The sequence below is a fragment of the Heptranchias perlo genome, chromosome 11, assembly GCF_035084215.1.
Source record: "Heptranchias perlo isolate sHepPer1 chromosome 11, sHepPer1.hap1, whole genome shotgun sequence".
In the NCBI taxonomy this organism is placed as follows: Eukaryota; Metazoa; Chordata; class Chondrichthyes; order Hexanchiformes; family Hexanchidae; genus Heptranchias; species Heptranchias perlo.
The window spans coordinates 1,484,032-1,503,020 of NC_090335.1; the positions used below are offsets into that span (position 1 = coordinate 1,484,032).

At 46.4% G+C, this 18,989-nt stretch overlaps 1 protein-coding gene across 1 annotated transcript in view; it reads left to right on the forward strand.

The window, feature by feature from the left end:
- Window positions 1-18,989, forward strand: part of LOC137327530 (tyrosine-protein kinase BTK-like) — a 384,163-nt gene that overhangs the window by 290,676 nt on the left and 74,498 nt on the right. Inside the window, exons 6-7 of the mRNA XM_067993431.1 lie at window positions 2,592-2,719; window positions 9,472-9,537. Of these exons, the coding sequence (XP_067849532.1) occupies window positions 2,592-2,719; window positions 9,472-9,537 (194 nt within the window). The remainder of the gene's footprint in view (window positions 1-2,591; window positions 2,720-9,471; window positions 9,538-18,989) is intronic.

The window sequence follows — 18,989 nt, forward strand, 5'->3', positions numbered from 1 at the left end:
ATATGTGATGCATGCCCTGTGGCTGCAGCACAGGTGGTGGCAGGTTGAGTGAGGCTGATCGTGAAAGAGATGCACGAGAGGGTGAGTATGAGATAGAGCCATGAGATTGTATGAGGATTGGGTTGAGTGGTAGTGGTGGGATGAGTACTGGGGAGGTGAGTAAGTGCAGGTAAGATGAGGATGAGGTTTGAGTGGGTGTGAGGGGTGATGTGACAGAGTAGTGTTGGCAGTGCAGAAGGAGATGTGGGGTGGGGGCAGTGATGTGGCAGACGGAGTGTAGGGGAATGAGTAAGTGTACTCACTTTGGCTGACCTACTGAGGTCATTGGAGCGCCTCCTGCACTGTATGCAGGTGGGCGATATGTTGGTTGCGCTGGTGACCTCCTCTGCCACCTCGAGCCAGGCCTTCCTGGTGGCAGAGGCAGGCCGCTTCCTCCCGCCCGCCGGGGGGAAGATCTCTGTCCTCCCCCTCCTCCTCACCCCATCCAATGCTACCTGGAGTGAGGCATCATTAAACTGGGAGCAGCCTTCCCCCGGGCTGCTCCATGCTGTAATTTTTGCTATTTGTTGCAGCATCTGTCAGTGGAGGACTGCCCCTTTAAATAGAGCTCCTCCAGCTGACAGACCTTACTGTGCATGCGCAGCCCGCCCGACGCGCAGATCAGCAGTGGGGAACCTGGAAGACCAGGTAAGTGGATCCAATTGGGCTGCGATCGCGCGGGTGGCTGACTAATTTCACCGGGCGCATTACCCACGCGCCCGATAGCCCCCCCGCCACGTACCCGCAGCCCTGGTAACATCGGGCCCATCGAGTACAAAAGCAAGGAAGTTATGGTGAACCTTTAAAAAGCACTGGTTCTGCCAGAGCTGGAATATTGTGTCTAATTCTGGGCACCGCACTTTAGGAAGGATGTGAAGGCCTTAGAGAGGGTGCAGAAAAGATTTACTGGAATGATTCCAGGGATGAGGGACTTTAAATACGTGGATAGACTGGAGAAGCTGGGGTTGTTCTCCTTCGAGCAGAGAAGGGTATGGTGAGATTTGAAATATGTTCAAAATCATGAAAGGTTTTGATAAAGTTAATAAAGAGAAACTGTTCCCATTGGTGGAAGGGTCAAGAAGCAGAGGACACAGATTTAAAGTTTTTGGCAAAAGAACCAAAGGTGACATGAGGAAAAACTTTTTTACACAGCGAGTGGTTATGATCTGGAATTCACTGTCCGAGGGGGTGGTGGAGGCAGATTCAATCATGGCCTTCAAAAGGGAACTGGATAAATACTAGAAAGGAAAAATTTGCAGGGCTACGGAGAAAGAGTTGGGGAATGGGACTAACTTGATTTCCCTTACAAAGAGCTGGCATGGATGGCCTCCTTCTGTGCAGTAACCATTCTGTGATTGTATGATTCTAAGTTTGAGATTTAACAGTTTTTAAGCAAGTACAGAGCGAGGAAAATGGGTTTGGGGAGGGGGGAGAAAGTACAAAAGGGAAGGTCTGTGATAGGGTGGAGGGCAGGGGTGATTAAATGACAGAAGGGATGACAAGGGGGGCCGATGCTGCCTGCCCTGCTGAACGATTCCAGTACTCTCTGTTTTTATTTCAGATTTCCGGCATCCGCAGTATTTAGCTTTTGTTATTAATACTGATTTAGTAGCCTGTTATCGACTTGTTGATTAATTTAAATGTGAATAGCTGTTGATTGCTGTTGATACTACACAGTGGTATTGTGGTACTTTTCGAAGTGGGTATAGTGTATATTTGGGAGGTGGGATTTGAGGCTCACTCCCCGAAAGTGTCATTTTTGGAATTTCATTTAGTGAATTTTACAGTGAATTTAACCCATTCTTTAGTGGTAATTTGGAAAGTGGCTTTATTTTAAAATGCTTTCAAATCGATAAAATGAAGCCAAAAACAGAATCTCTCTATCTGCAGATCCCCGAGATGTACACACACCAAATATTGTACATCTGAGCACGGCCTGGAGCATCATCCTCAGAAAATGGTCATTTTTGACACTTCATTTAGTGCATTTTACACCATTTATCAGTGACCTGTGCTCCATTCTACAGCATTAATTGTAGGAGTAGCTATACTGGAAAACGGCACCAATTGTTGCACTGGACATGGCCCAGGCAGAAAACTCACTGGGCAGTGAAATGAATCCAACACCATTGGAGGTGGCGGGTCAACACAGAGTGTAACCCACCAATGACCAGCCAGCAGCCATTCCAAAATGAGGACGCTACATAGCAAACAAACTCTCCTCTCTCCCTCTCTCTCTCTCTCTCTCTCGAGATCTTCTCAGTTTCAAAGTTGGGAATCCTAGGGAGCTCATGTTGTCACGTTTAGGGGCTTGAGTGGGTGTACAGTGTGCACCTGCACATACCCCTGCCTGCATGCTTAGTGCCTATGGTATACATTTATTAACAGCGCAGGAAACTAATGGGAATTTGGATATTTCCCAGCAGTGTGGGATTTCATGGCCATCATGTTTAAATTTTGACTCTAAACGATTGCATTTTGAATGTACAAAAACGGAATGACAATACATACTAAATATTTTGTAATCAATACATTTGCCTGAATGTTTATAGATGCAAAAATGGAGCAACTAGACATTACCATGTTCACCTTACAGCAGAAGGAAAATACTTCCTGGCAGAGAAACACTTGTTTGACACAATACCAGACGTTATTAAATATCATCAGCACAATTCAGCAGGTAAAGTTTAAACACATTTCAGAGAAAGATGAGGTGAACCTGGGGTCTCACATTCACTGGATATTAGAAACAGCACCTGGAGTGGAGAAGGCCACAGTAAATCCAGTGGAATACTGGGCTGAAGGCAAGATTGGTGATGTAACGGTGAATCTGTATAAAACCTTACCACTGCCAGATTTAGAGCACTGTGTGCAGGTGTATGCTCCACACCACAGGAAGGATGTTCAGGACCGAGCAGGAGAAACTTCTTCACACAATGGCGAATTCTCTGAATGGGGAAGGGAGGGAAAGCCCAGGAAAATATGAAAGAGGCCTGGGGAGAGGGGGTTAGGGAGAGGGGCCTGGGGAGAGGGGGTTAGGGAGAGGGGCCGGGGAAAGGCCTGGGGAGAGGGGGTTAGGGAGAGGGGCCGGGGAAAGGCCTGGGAGAGGGGGTTAGGGAGAGGGGCCGGGGAAAGGCCTGGGGGAGGGGGTTAGGGAGAGGGGCCGGGGAAAGGCCTGGGGAGAGGGGGTTAGGGAGAGGGGCCGGGGAAAGGGGCCTGGGGAGAGGGGGTTAGGGAGAGGGGCCTGAGGAAAGGGGCCTGGGGAGAGGGGGTTAGGGAAAGGGGCTGGGGAAAGGCCTGGGGGAGGGGGTTAGGGAGAGGGGCCTGAGGAAAGGGGCCTGGGGAGAGGGGCCTGGGGAGAGGGGGTTAGGGAAAGGGGGTTAGGGAGAGGGGCCTGGGGAAAGGCCTGGGGGAGGGGGTTAGGGAAAGGGGCCTGAGGAAAGGGGCCTGAGGAAAGGGGCCTGGGGAAAGGGGGTTGGGGGAAAGCAGGCCTGAAGAAGTCTCCCAGCTGTCCCCTCCCTTGGGCAGCAGGCAGAAACCTATTGTGACGATATGAGGTATTGGATCCGATCGAGGCTGGGTGGAAGTTGATGTTTTTAATACATTTTTAATATCAATAGATTTACTTATCACTTTACAAAACTTGCTTAAAATTCAAGTAACTGTCCTTCCCGGCCCCAAACCTTGTATCTCATGTTTACATTATAGAAAAGACCTCCTTTCCATGGTGAATTTACGGTCTTTCCTCTCCTTCCCCCTCTCAGATATTGATGGTTATTTTCTCCCCTTCCTTTCCCGGGGGGAGTTTGTAATTTTTGCTCGAGCAGGTTCTTGCCCAATGTCCAGTGACCACACCGACAATCTTAGAAACTCGGGGGTAAATGAGAGGGGTGAAAACCGGGCGTGATCTATAACGGGCGGGCGAGTGATCCACCAGATTCTGCGCAGGTGCCAAAGGTGAAAACTACCCCCATTGAATTTTACAGCCCAGAAGGAGGCCATTCCACCCATCACACCTGTGCTGGCTCGCTGAAAGAGCTCTCTGCTTAATTACATTCCCCTGAACTTTCCTCTGACCCTTGCTATGTGCAAGAATTTGAATTAGGAGCATAGGAGCAGGAGGAGGCCATTCAGCCCCTCAAGCCTGTTCCACCATTCAATTGGATCATGGCTGATCTGAACCTCAACTCCATTTACCTGCCTTGGTTCCATATCCCTCAATACCTTTGCCTAACAAAAATCTATCAATCACTTTTTTGAAATTCTCAATTGACCCCCAGCCTCGACAGCTTTTTGGGGGAGAGAGTTCCAGATTTCCACTCCCCTTTGTGTGAAGAAATGCTTCCTGACATCACCCCTGAACGGCCTAGCTCTAATTTTAAGGTTATGCCCCCTTGTTCTGGACTATCCCACCAGAGGAAATAGTTTCACTCTATCTACTCTATCAAATCCTTTAATCATCTTAAACACCTCAATTAGATCACCCCTTAATCTTCTAAACTCGAGGGAATACAAGTCTGGTCTATGCAACCTGTCCTCATTATTTAACCCTTTTAGCCCCAGTATCATTCTGGTAAATCTGCACTGCACCCACTCCAAGGCCAATATATCCTTCCTGAGGTGCGGTGCCCAGAACTGAACCCAGTATCTCCAGATGGGATCTACCCAGAGCTCTGTACAGCTGGAACAGAACTTCCACCCCTTTGTATTCCAGCCTACTGAGATAAAGGCCAACATTCCATTAGCCTTTTAAATTATTTTTTGTACCTGTCCACCAGCTTTTCGTGATTTCTGTACTTAGACCCCTAAATCTCTCTGCTCCTCCACAGTTCCTGCTTCTCACCATTTAGAAAATACTCTGATCTCTCTTTCTTAGGTCCAAAGTTCTGAATACTGATGAGGGAGAGAGTTTCTCTGGGGAGTGCAGCCAGCGCCAAGTCCACAGCACCATGGGGGGCTCAGCTATACAGGAGGGGAGAGGAAGGTCAGGAGAGCGATAGTGATGGGGGATTCTATAGTTAGGGGAACAGACAGGTGTTTCTGCAGGTGCAGACGTGATTCCAGGATGGTATGTTGCCTCCTTGGTGTCAGGGTCAAGGATGTCACTGAGTGGCTGCAGAACATTCTGGAGGGGGAGGGTGAACAGCCAGAGGTCGTGGTCCATATCGGGACCAACAACATAGATAGAAAGAGGGATGAGGTCCTGCAGGCAGATTTTAGGGGACTAGGAAAGAGATTAATAAACAGGACAGCAAAGGTAGAAATCTCTGGATTACTCCCAGTGCCACATGCTAGTGAGTATAGAAATAGGAGGATAGAGCAGATGAATGCGTGGCTGGAGAGATGGTGCAGGAGGGAAGGCTTTAGATTCCTGGGGCATTGGGACCAGTTCTGGGGGAGGTGGGACCTGTGCAGGCCGGACGGGTTGCACCTCAACATGGCCAGGACCAATATCCTCGCGGGGATGTTCGCTAGTGCTGTTGTCGGGTGGGGTGTTTAAACTAATTTGACAGTGGGATGGACACCAGGATGTAGCATTGGAAAGGAGAAACAAGGTACACAAAGAGACAGAGAGCACTAGAGTAAGAAATAGTACAGTCTTAGATGGGATCAGACTAAGCGAGTACAAGAAGGTCTAAGGTAGGTTTAGAGTGCGTGTGTGTAAACACACGAAGTGTGGTAAATAAGGTTGGTGAGCTGCAGGTGCAAATAGCCACATGGGAATATGGCGATAACAGAGACCTGGCTCAAAAAAGGGCAGGATTGGGTACTAAATATTCCTGGATACAAGGTGTTCAGGAAAGATAGGGAAGGAAAGAAAGGACGGTGGGTGGCAGTATTGATTAAGGAGAATATTGCAGTGCTGGAGAGAGAGGATGTCCTGGAGGGATCAAGGACAGAATCTATTTGGTTAGAGTTAAGAAACAATAGAGGTGCCATTACACTACTGGGTGTATTCTATCGGCCACCAACTAGTGGGAAGGAAATAGAGGAGCAAATTTGCAGGGGAATTACAGAGAGGTGCAAGAACTATAGAGCAGTGATAATGGGGGACTTCAACTATCCTAATATAGACTGGGACAGTAATAGTGTAAAGGGCAAAGAGGGGGAGGAATTTCTGAAGTGTGTTCAGGAGAACTTTCTTGACCAGTACATTTCAGGCCCAATGAGGAAGAAAGCATTGCTGGATCTGGTTCTAGGGAATGAGGTGGGTCAAGTGGAGCAAGTGTCAGTGTGGGAACATTTAGGGAACAGCGATCATAGTATCATGAGGTTTAGAATAGTTATGGAAAAGGACAAGGAGCAATCTAGAGTAAAAATACTCAATTGGAGGAGGGCCAATTTCAGTCAGATGAGAACGGATCTGGCCCGGGTAAATTGGAATCAAAGATTGGCAGGCAAAACTATAATTGAACAATGGGTGGCCTTTAAGGAGGAGATGGTTCGGGTACAGTCTAGGTACATTCCCATGAGGGGGAAAGGTAGGGCAACTAAAGACAGAGCTCCCTGGATGATGAAAGAGAGAGAGAGTAAGATGAAGCAGAGAAAGGGGGCGTATGACAGATGTCAGGTTGATAATACAAGTGAGAACCAGGCAGAATATAGAAAGTCCAGAGGGGAAGTGAAAAAGGAAATAAGAGGGGCAAAGAGAGAGTATGAGAATAGACAGGTGGGTAACAGAAAAGAGAATCCAAAAGTCTTCTACAGGCGTGTAAACAGTAAACGGGTAGTAAGAGGAGGGGTGGGGCCGATTAGGGACCAAAAAGGACATCGAATCATGGAAGTAGAGGGAATGGCTGAGGTACTAAACGAGTACTTTGCATCTGTCTTTACCAAGGAAGAAGATGCTGCCAGAGTCTCAGTAAAGGAAGATATAGTTGAGATACTGGATTGGCTAAAAATTGATAAAGGAGGTACTAGAAAGGCTGGCTGTACTTAAAGTAGATAAGTCACCCGGTCCGGATGGGATGCATCCTAGGTTGCTGAGGGAAGTAAGGGTGGAAATTGCAGAGGTACTGGCCATAATCTTCCAAACATCCTTAGATACGGGGGGTGGTGCCAGAGGACTGGAGAATTGTAAATGTTACACCCTTGTTCAAAAAAGGGTGTAAGGATAAACCCAGCAACTACAGGCCAGTCAGTTTAACCTCAGTGGTGGGGAAACTTCTGGAAATGATAATCCGGGACAAAATTAACAGTCACTTGGACGAGTGTGGATTGATTAGGGAAAGCCAGCATGGATTTTTTAAAGGCAAATCATGTTTTACTAACTTGTGATGAGGTAACAGAGAGGGTTGATGAGGGCAATGCAGTTGATGTGGTGTATATGGACTTTCAAAAGGCGTTTGATAAAGTGCCACATAATAGGCTTGTTATCAAGACTGAAGCCCAGGGAATCAAGGGGGGAGCAGCAGCATGGATACAGAATTGGCGAAGTAATAGAGAGATCTGGGGGTATATGTGCACAAATCGTTGAAGGTGGCAGGGCAGATTGAGAAAGCGGTTAAAAAAGCATACGGGATCCTGGGCTTTATAAATAGAGCAAGAGAGTACAAAAGTATGGAAGTCATGATGAACCTTTATAAAACACTGATTTGATCACAACTGGAGTATTGTGTCCAGTTCTGGGCACCGCACTTTCGGAAGGATGTGAAGGCCTTAGAGAGGGTGCAGAAGAGATTTACTAGAATGATTCCAGGGATGAGGGACTTTAGTTGCGTGGATAGACTGGAGAAGCTGGGGTTGTTCTCCTTGGAACAGAGAAGATTGAGAGGATATTTGATAGAGGTGTTCAAAATCATGAAGGGTTTAGACAGAATAGATAGAAACATAGAAAATAGAAGCAGGAGTAGGCCATTCAGCCCTTCGAGCCTGCTCCGCCATTCAATATGATCATGGCTGATCCTCTATCTCAGTAACATATTCCCGCTCTCTCCCCATGCCCCTTGATGCCTTTTGTGTTTCGAAATCTATCTAGCTCCTTCTCAAATATACTCACTGCCTCCTGTGGTAGAGAATTCCACAGGTTCACCACCCTCTGAGTGAAGAAATTTCTCCTCATCTCAGTCCTAAATGTCCTACCCCGTATCCTGAGACTGTGACCCCTCGTTCTAGACCCCCCAGCCAGGGGAAACATCCTCCCTGCATCCAGTCTGTCTCGCCCTGTCAGAATTTTATATGTTTCGATGAGATCCCCTCTCATTCTTCTAAACTCGAGTGAATACAGGCCGAGTCAACCCAATCTCTCCTCATACGATAGTCCTGCCATCCCAGGAATCAGTCTGGTAGAGAGAAACTATTCCCAAGGGAACAAGGGTCAAGAACCAGAGGACATAGATTTAAGGTGTTTGGCAAAAGAACCAAAGGTGACATGAGAAACATATTTTTCACACAGTGAGTGGTTATGATCTGGAATGCACTGCCCGAGGGGGTGGTGGAGGCAGATTCAATCATGGCCTTCGGAATTGGATAAGTACTTGAAGGGAAAGTAGGGCTATGGGGTTAGGGCGGGGGAGTGGGTCTAGCTGGACTGCTCTTGCATAGTGGCGGCACGGACTTGATGGGCCAAATGGCCTCCTTCCATGCTGTAGCCTTTCTATGATTCTATAATTCTAAGTGGATGACCTCACACGTCCCCACATTGAACTCCAACTGCCCCAGTTTTGCCCACTCACTCAATCTCTCAATGTCCCTTTGCAACTTTCTGCTCCCATCTACACTATTTACTGTGTCACCTAACTTAGTGTCAGCAAACTTGGATATACGGCTCTCTATTCCTTCATCCAGGTCACTTATAAATAGTGAAAAGCTGAGGCCCCAGTACAGATCCCTGGGGAACATCATATTCTGCCAACTTGAGTACATACCCATTATCCCTACTCTCTGTCTCCGACCTGCTCACCAATTCACTACCCATGTCAATAAATTGCCTCCAATGCCATGTGCTCTCATTTTCGTTAACAGTCTCTTATGTGGAACCTTATCGAATGCCTTCTGGAAGTTCATATAAATAATATCCATAGACACTCCCTTATCTACCACGTTAGCGACCTCCTCAAAAAATTCAACCAGGTTCATTAGACAGGACTTACCCTTTACAAATCCATGCTCGCTCTCTCTGATCAGCTCATATTTGTCCAAGTGCTCAGTCACTCTGTCCCTAATAACAGATTCTAGTAACTTCCCCACAACAGACGTGAGATTAATAGGCCTATAATTTCCTGGTTTATCTCTCCCACCTTCTTAAATAATGGAGTGAGATTGGTCATTAGATTGTATAAAAATTGGTAAAGTATTCTTTCCAAAATCCAGATAAATATGAATTCAAGAAATTGTGCCTGTTATTATTTCAATATTCTAATGATTATTTGCTGCCGTCTTTATCCAACTGTCTACAACAAACTTATCACACAATTTTTAACTTTTGTTTAGGGTTGGTTTCAAGACTTCGACAACCTGTTTCGACTGAAACTAATAAGGCTCCAATTTCTATTGATGGTGAGGGACAAACTTTAAGTGGAATTCTTTATAAGAGCAAGAAATATAACAAAAACTGGCCAATAAATCACCATTTGGAACCCAATATTAAGTCTTGACATGTAGGTGGGTGAACCACACAGGCAGAAGTTGAAAATGTGAGTCTCCATGTTCCTGGTATCTGTGCTGGGATGTCCTCACTGGGAACCTCCACCCTTGACTCTGGGCTCGAAGGAGATTTCCTAATCTGCATTTATATGGTGGTTGCCGGTGTAACCAGGCTCATCGAGTTCCCACCATAGAGTGGGGCATACAAAATTCCCGCTGGCCAGTCGCTTGTGAATCCACACAGTGAACACGGACAGTGAACACGGACAGTGAACACGGACAGTGAACACACACAGTGAACACGGACAGTGAACACACACAGTGAACACGGACAGTGAACACATACAGGGAATCCATACAGTGAACACACACAGTGAACACACACAGTGAACACGGACAGTGAACACACACAGTGAACACGGACAGTGAAAACACACAGTGAACACGGACAGTGAACACATACAGGGAATCCATACAGTGAACACACACATTGAACACGGACAGTGAAAACATACAGTGAACACACACAGTGAACACGGACAGTGAACACATACAGGGAATCCATACAGTGAACACACACAGTGAACACATACAGTGAACACATACAGGGAATCCAGACAGTGAACACATACATTGAACACGGACAGTGAAAACATACAGTGAACACACAGTGAACACGGACAGTGAACACACACAGTGAACACGGACAGTGAAAACACACAGTGAACACGGACAGTGAACACACACAGTGAACACGGACAGTGAACACGGACAGTGAACACATACAGTGAACATGGACAGTGAACATGGACAGTGAAAACACACAGTGAACACGGACAGTGAAAACACACAGTGAACACGGACAGTGAAAACATACAGTGAAAACATACAGTGAACACGAACAGTGAACACACACAGTGAACGTGGACAGTGAAAACACAGTGAACACACACAGTGAACACGGACAGTGAAAACACACAGTGAACACGGACAGTGAAAACATACAGTGAACACATACAGTGAACATGGACAGTGAAAACACACAGTGAACACGGACAGTGAACACAGAAAGTGAACACACACGGTGAACACACAAGGTGAACACGGGCAGTGAACACGGACAGTGAACACATACAATGAACACACACAGTGAACACGGACAGTGAAAACACACAGTGAACATGGACAGTGAACACAGAAAGTGAACACACAAGGTGAACACGGACAGTGAACACACAAACAGTGAATTCACACAGTGAACACACACAGTGAATCCATACATGAACACATACAGTGAGTCCATACGTGAACACATACAGTGAACACATACAGGGAACACACACAGTGAACACATACAGTGAACATGGACAGTGGACACAGAAAGTGAACACACACGGACAGTGAACACACACAGTGAACACACACAGTGAACACGGACAGTGAACACGGACAGTGAACACACACGGTGAACACACAAGGAGAACACGGACAGTGAACACGGACAGTGAACACATACAGTGAAATCACACAGTAAACACGGACAGTGAACAGGGACAGTGATCACACACAGTGAACTCACACAGTGAACACGGACAGTGAACACACACAGTGAACACGGACAGTGAAAACACACAGTGAACACGGACAGTGAAAACAAACAGTGAACACATACAGTGAACACGGACAGTGAACACATACAGTGAACACGGACAGTGAAAACACACAGTGAACACACACAGTGAACATGGACAGTGAACACATACAGTGAACACACACAGTGAACACGGACAGTGAAAACACACAGTGAACATGGACAGTGAACACAGAAAGTGAACACACAAGGTGAACACGGACAGTGAACACACAAAGAGTGAAATCACACAGTGAACACACACAGTGAATCCATACGTGAACACATACAGTGAATCCATACGTGAAAACATACAGTGAATCCATATGTGAACACATACAGTGAACACATACAGGGAACACACACAGTGAACACATACAGTGAACATGGACAGTGGACACAGAAAGTGAACACACACAGACAGTGAACACACACAGTGAACACGGACAGTGAACACGGACAGTGAACACATACAGGGAACACACACGGTGAACACACAAGGTGAACACGGACAGTGAACACACAAACAGTGAAATCACACAGTGAACACACACAGTGAATCCATACGTGAACACATACAGTGAGTCCATACGTGAACACATACAGTAAACACGGACAGTGAACACGGACATTGAACACACACAGTGAACATGGACAGTGAACACACACAGTAAACACGGACAGCGAACACACACAGTAAACATGGACAGTGAACACGGACATTGAACACACAGTGAACACCTCCAGTGAACATGGACAGTGAACATGGACAGTGAACACACACAGTGAACACGGACAGTGAACACACACGGTGAACACGGACAGTGAAAACACACAGTGAACACATACAGTGAACACACACAGTGAACACGGACAGTGAACACAGAAAGTGAACACACAGAGTGAACACACTCAGTGAACACACTCGGTGAACACACACGGTGAACACAGACAGTAAAAACACACAGTGAACACATACAGTGAACACACACAGTGAACACGGACAGTGAAAACACACAGTGAACACATACAGTGAACACACACAGTGAACACGGACAGTGAACACACACGGTGAACACGGACAGTGAAAACACACAGTGAACACATACAGTGAACACACACAGTGAACACGGACAGTGAAAGCACACAGTGAACACATACAGTGAACACACACAGTGAACACGGACAGTGAACACACACGGTGAACACGGACAGTGAAAACACACAGTGAACACATACAGTGAACACACACAGTGAACACGGACAGTGAAAACAGAAAGTGAACACACACAGTGAACTCACACGGTGAACTCACACGGTGAACACAGAAAGTGAACACACACAGTGAACACACTCAGTGAACACACTCAGTAAATTCACACAGTGAACTCACACAGTGAACCCACACAGTGAACACACACAGTGAACTCACACAGTGAACATACAGAGTGAACATGAACATGAACACGGACAGTGAACTCACACAGTGAACTCACACAGTGAACACACACAGCAAATTCACACAGTGAACACACACAGTGAACTCACACAGTGAACTCACACAGTGAACACGGACAATGAACACGGACAGTGATCACGGACAGTAAACCCACACAGTGAACTCACTCAATGAACACGCACAGTGAACACACACACACAGTGAACAGACACAATGAACACGGACAGTAAACCCACACAGTGAACACACACAGTGAACTCACACAGTGAACCCACACAGTGAATTCACACAGTGAACACACACAGTGAACCCACATAGTGAACACGAACATGAACACGGACAGTGAACACACACAGTGAACACTGACAGTGAACACACACGGTGAACACGGACAGTGAAAACACACAGTGAACACATACAGTGAACACACACAGTGAACATGGACAGTGAACACACACAGTGAACACACACAGTGAACACACACAGTGAACTCACACAGTGAACACACACAGTGAACACACACAGTGAACTCACACAGTGAACACAGAAATTGAACTCACACAGTGAACACAGAAGTGAACACACACAGTGAACACACAGAGTGAACATGAACATGAACACGGACAGTGAACACACACAGTGAAGTCACACAGTGAACTCACACAGTGAACACACTCAGTGAACACACACAGTGAACTCACACAGTGAACCCACATAGTGAACACGAACATGAACACGGACAGTGAACACACACAGTGAACACACACAGTGAACTCACACGGTGAACTCACACAGTGAACCCACACAGCAAACACGGAAAATGAACACACACAGTGATCACGGACAGTAAACCCACACAGTGAACTCACACAATGAACACGCACAGTGAACATAAAAAGTTAACAAACGCAGTGAACACGCACAGTGAACACACACACACAGTGAACACACACAATGAACACGGACAGTAAACCCACACAGTGAACACACACAGTGAACCCACACAGTGAATTCACACAGTGAACACACACAGTGAACCCACATAGTGAACACGAACATGAACACGGACAGTGAACACACACAGTGAATTCACACAGTGAACACACACAGTGAAGCCACATAGTGAACACGAACATGAACACGGACAGTGAACACATACAGTGAACACACACAGTGAACACGCAGAGTGAACCCACACAGTGAACACACACAGTGAACACACACAGTGAACCCACATAGTGAACACGAACATGAACACGGACAGTGAACACACACAGTGAACTCACACAGTGAACACACACAGTGAACCCACATAGTGAATTCACACAGTGAACACACACAGTGAACTCACACAGTGAACACACACAGTGAACCCACATAGTGAACACGAACATGAACACGGACAGTGAACACACACAGTCAACACACACAGTGAACACACACAGTGAACACGGACAGTGAACACGGACAGTGAACACATACAGGGAACACACACGGTGAACACACAAGGTGAACACGGACAGTGAACACACAAACAGTGAAATCACACAGTGAACACACACAGTGAATCCATACGTGAACACATACAGTGAGTCCATACGTGAACACATACAGTAAGCACGGACAGTGAACACGGACATTGAACACACACAGTGAACATGGACAGTGAACACACACAGTAAACACGGACAGCGAACACACACAGTAAACATGGACAGTGAACACGGACATTGAACACACAGTGAACACCTCCAGTGAACATGGACAGTGAACATGGACAGTGAACACACACAGTGAACACGGACAGTGAACACACACGGTGAACACGGACAGTGAAAACACACAGTGAACACATACAGTGAACACACACAGTGAACACGGACAGTGAAAACACACAGTGAACACATACAGTGAACACACACAGTGAACCCACATAGTGAACACGAACATGAACACGGACAGTGAACACACACAGCGAACACACACAGTGAACCCACACAGTGAACTCACACAGTGAACTCACAAAGTGAACTCACATAGTGAACACACACAGTGAACACACACAGTGAACCCACACAGTGAACTCACATAGTGAACTCACATAGTGAACACACACAGTGAACTCACACAGTGAACTCACACAGTGAACTCACACAGTGAATACACACAGTGAACACACACAGTGAACTCACACAGTGAACACACACAGTGAACACACACAGTGAACACACACAGTGAACTCACACAGTGAACACGCAGAGTGAACCCACACAGTGAACACAGAGAGTGAACACACAGAGTGAACATGAACATGAACACGGACAGTGAACACACACATTGAACACACACAGCGAACACACACAGTGAACCCACACAGTGAACACACAGAGTGAACACACAGAGTGAACATGAACATGAACACGGACAGTGAACACACACATTGAACACACACAGCGAACACACACAGTGAACCCACACAGTGAACACACAGAGTGAACACACAGAGTGAACATGAACATGAACACGGACAGTGAACACACACAGTGAACTCACACAGTGAACTCACACAGTGAACACACAGAGTGAACATGAATATGAACACGGACAGTGAATACACAGAGTGAACATGAACATGAACACGGACAGTGAACACACACAGTGAACACACGGTGAACTCACACGGTGAACACACACAGTGAACACACACAGTGAACACACACAGTGAACTCACACAGAGAACACACACAGTGAACTCACACAGTGAACCCACACAGCAAACACGGACAATGAACACACACAGTGATCACGGACAGTAAACCCACACAGTGAACTCACACAATGAACACGCACAGTGAACATAAAAAATGAACACACACAGTGAACACGCACAGTGAACACACACAATGAACACGGACAGTATACCCACACAGTGACTTCACAGTGAACATGCACAGTGAACATAAATAGTGAACACACACAGTGAACACACATAATGAACACGGACAGTATAACCACACAGTGAATTCACACAGTGAACATGCACAGTGAACATAAAAAGTGAACACACACAGTGAACACGCAGAGTGAACACACACACAGTGAACACACAGAGCGAACACACACAGTGAACACGCACAGTGAACATAAAAAGTGAACACACACAGTGAACACGCAGAGTGAACACACACTCAGTGAACACACAGAGCGAACACACACAGTGAACACGCACAGTGAACATAAAAAGTGAACACACACAGTGAACACGCAGAGTGAACACACACACAGTGAACACGCAGAGTGAACACACACACAGTGAACATACAGTGAACCGACACAGTGAACATGGAAAGTGAACATGGACAGTGAACACACACACAGTGAATACACACACAGTGAACACGGACAGTGAACACGCACACAGTGAACATACAGTGAACCGACACAGTGAACATGGACAGTGAACACACACACACAGTGAATACACACACAGTGAACACGGACAGTGAACACGCACAGTGAACACAAAAAGTGAACACGCACAGTGAACACAGAAAGTGAACACGCACAGTGAACATAAAAAGTGAACACACACAGTGAACACGCAGAGTGACCACACACACAGTGAACATACAGTGAACCGACACAGTGAACATGGACAGTGAACACACACACACAGTGAATACACACACAGTGAACACGGACAGTGAACACGCACAGTGAACACAAAAAGTGAACACGCACAGTGAACACATAAAGTGAACACACACAGTGAACATGGACAGTGGACACAGAAAGTGAACACACACAGACAGTGAACACACACAGTGAACACGGACAGTGAACACGGACAGTGAACACATACAGGGAACACACACGGTGAACACACAAGGTGAACACGGACAGTGGACACAGAAAGTGAACACACACAGACAGTGAACACACACAGTGAACACGGACAGTGAACACGGACAGTGAACACATACAGGGAACACACACGGTGAACACACAAGGTGAACACGGACAGTGAACACACAAACAGTGAAATCACACAGTGAACACACACAGTGAATCCATACGTGAAAACATACAGTGAGTCCATACGTGAACACATACAGTAAACACGGACAGTGAACACGGACATTGAACACACACAGTGAACATGGACAGTGAACACACACAGTAAACACGGACAGCGAACACACACAGTAAACATGGACAGTGAACACGGACATTGAACACACAGTGAACACCTCCAGTGAACATGGACAGTGAACATGGACAGTGAACACACACAGTGAACACGGACAGTGAACACACACGGTGAACACGGACAGTGAAAACACACAGTGAACACATACAGTGAACACACACAGTGAACACGGACAGTGAACACAGAAAGTGAACACACAGAGTGAACACACTCAGTGAACACACTCGGTGAACACACACGGTGAACACAGACAGTAAAAACACACAGTGAACACATACAGTGAACACACACAGTGAACACGGACAGTGAAAACACACAGTGAACACATACAGTGAACACACACAGTGAACACGGACAGTGAACACACACGGTGAACACGGACAGTGAAAACACACAGTGAACACATACAGTGAACACACACAGTGAACACGGACAGTGAAAGCACACAGTGAACACATACAGTGAACACACACAGTGAACACGGACAGTGAACACACACGGTGAACACGGACAGTGAAAACACACAGTGAACACATACAGTGAACACACACAGTGAACACGGACAGTGAAAACAGAAAGTGAACACACACAGTGAACTCACACGGTGAACTCACACGGTGAACACAGAAAGTGAACACACACAGTGAACACACTCAGTGAACACACTCAGTAAATTCACACAGTGAACTCACACAGTGAACTCACACAGTGAACACACACAGTGAACTCACACAGTGAACATACAGAGTGAACATGAACATGAACACGGACAGTGAACTCACACAGTGAACTCACACAGTGAACACACACAGCAAATTCACACAGTGAACACACACAGTGAACTCACACAGTGAACTCACACAGTGAACACGGACAATGAACACGGACAGTGATCACGGACAGTAAACCCACACAGTGAACTCACTCAATGAACACGCACAGTGAACACACACACACAGTGAACAGACACAATGAACACGGACAGTAAACCCACACAGTGAACACACACAGTGAACTCACACAGTGAACCCACACAGTGAATTCACACAGTGAACACACACAGTGAACCCACATAGTGAACACGAACATGAACACGGACAGTGAACACACACAGTGAACACTGACAGTGAACACACACGGTGAACACGGACAGTGAAAACACACAGTGAACACATACAGTGAACACACACAGTGAACATGGACAGTGAACACACACAGTGAACACACACAGTGAACACACACAGTGAACTCACACAGTGAACACACACAGTGAACACACACAGTGAACTCACACAGTGAACACAGAAAGTGAACTCACACAGTGAACACAGAAGTGAACACACACAGTGAACACACAGAGTGAACATGAACATGAACACGGACAGTGAACACACACAGTGAAGTCACACAGTGAACTCACACAGTGAACACACTCAGTGAACACACACAGTGAACTCACACAGTGAACCCACATAGTGAACACGAACATGAACACGGACAGTGAACACACACAGTGAACACACACAGTGAACTCACACGGTGAACTCACACAGTGAACCCACACAGCAAACACGGAAAATGAACACACACAGTGATCACGGACAGTAAACCCACACAGTGAACTCACACAATGAACACGCACAGTGAACATAAAAAGTTAACAAACGCAGTGAACACGCACAGTGAACACACACACACAGTGAACACACACAATGAACACGGACAGTAAACCCACACAGTGAACACACACAGTGAACCCACACAGTGAATTCACACAGTGAACACACACAGTGAACCCACATAGTGAACACGAACATGAACACGGACAGTGAACACACACAGTGAATTCACACAGTGAACACACACAGTGAAGCCACATAGTGAACACGAACATGAACACGGACAGTGAACACATACAGTGAACACACACAGTGAACACGCAGAGTGAACCCACACAGTGAACACACACAGTGAACACACACAGTGAACCCACATAGTGAACACGAACATGAACACGGACAGTGAACACACACAGTGAACTCACACAGTGAACACACACAGTGAAC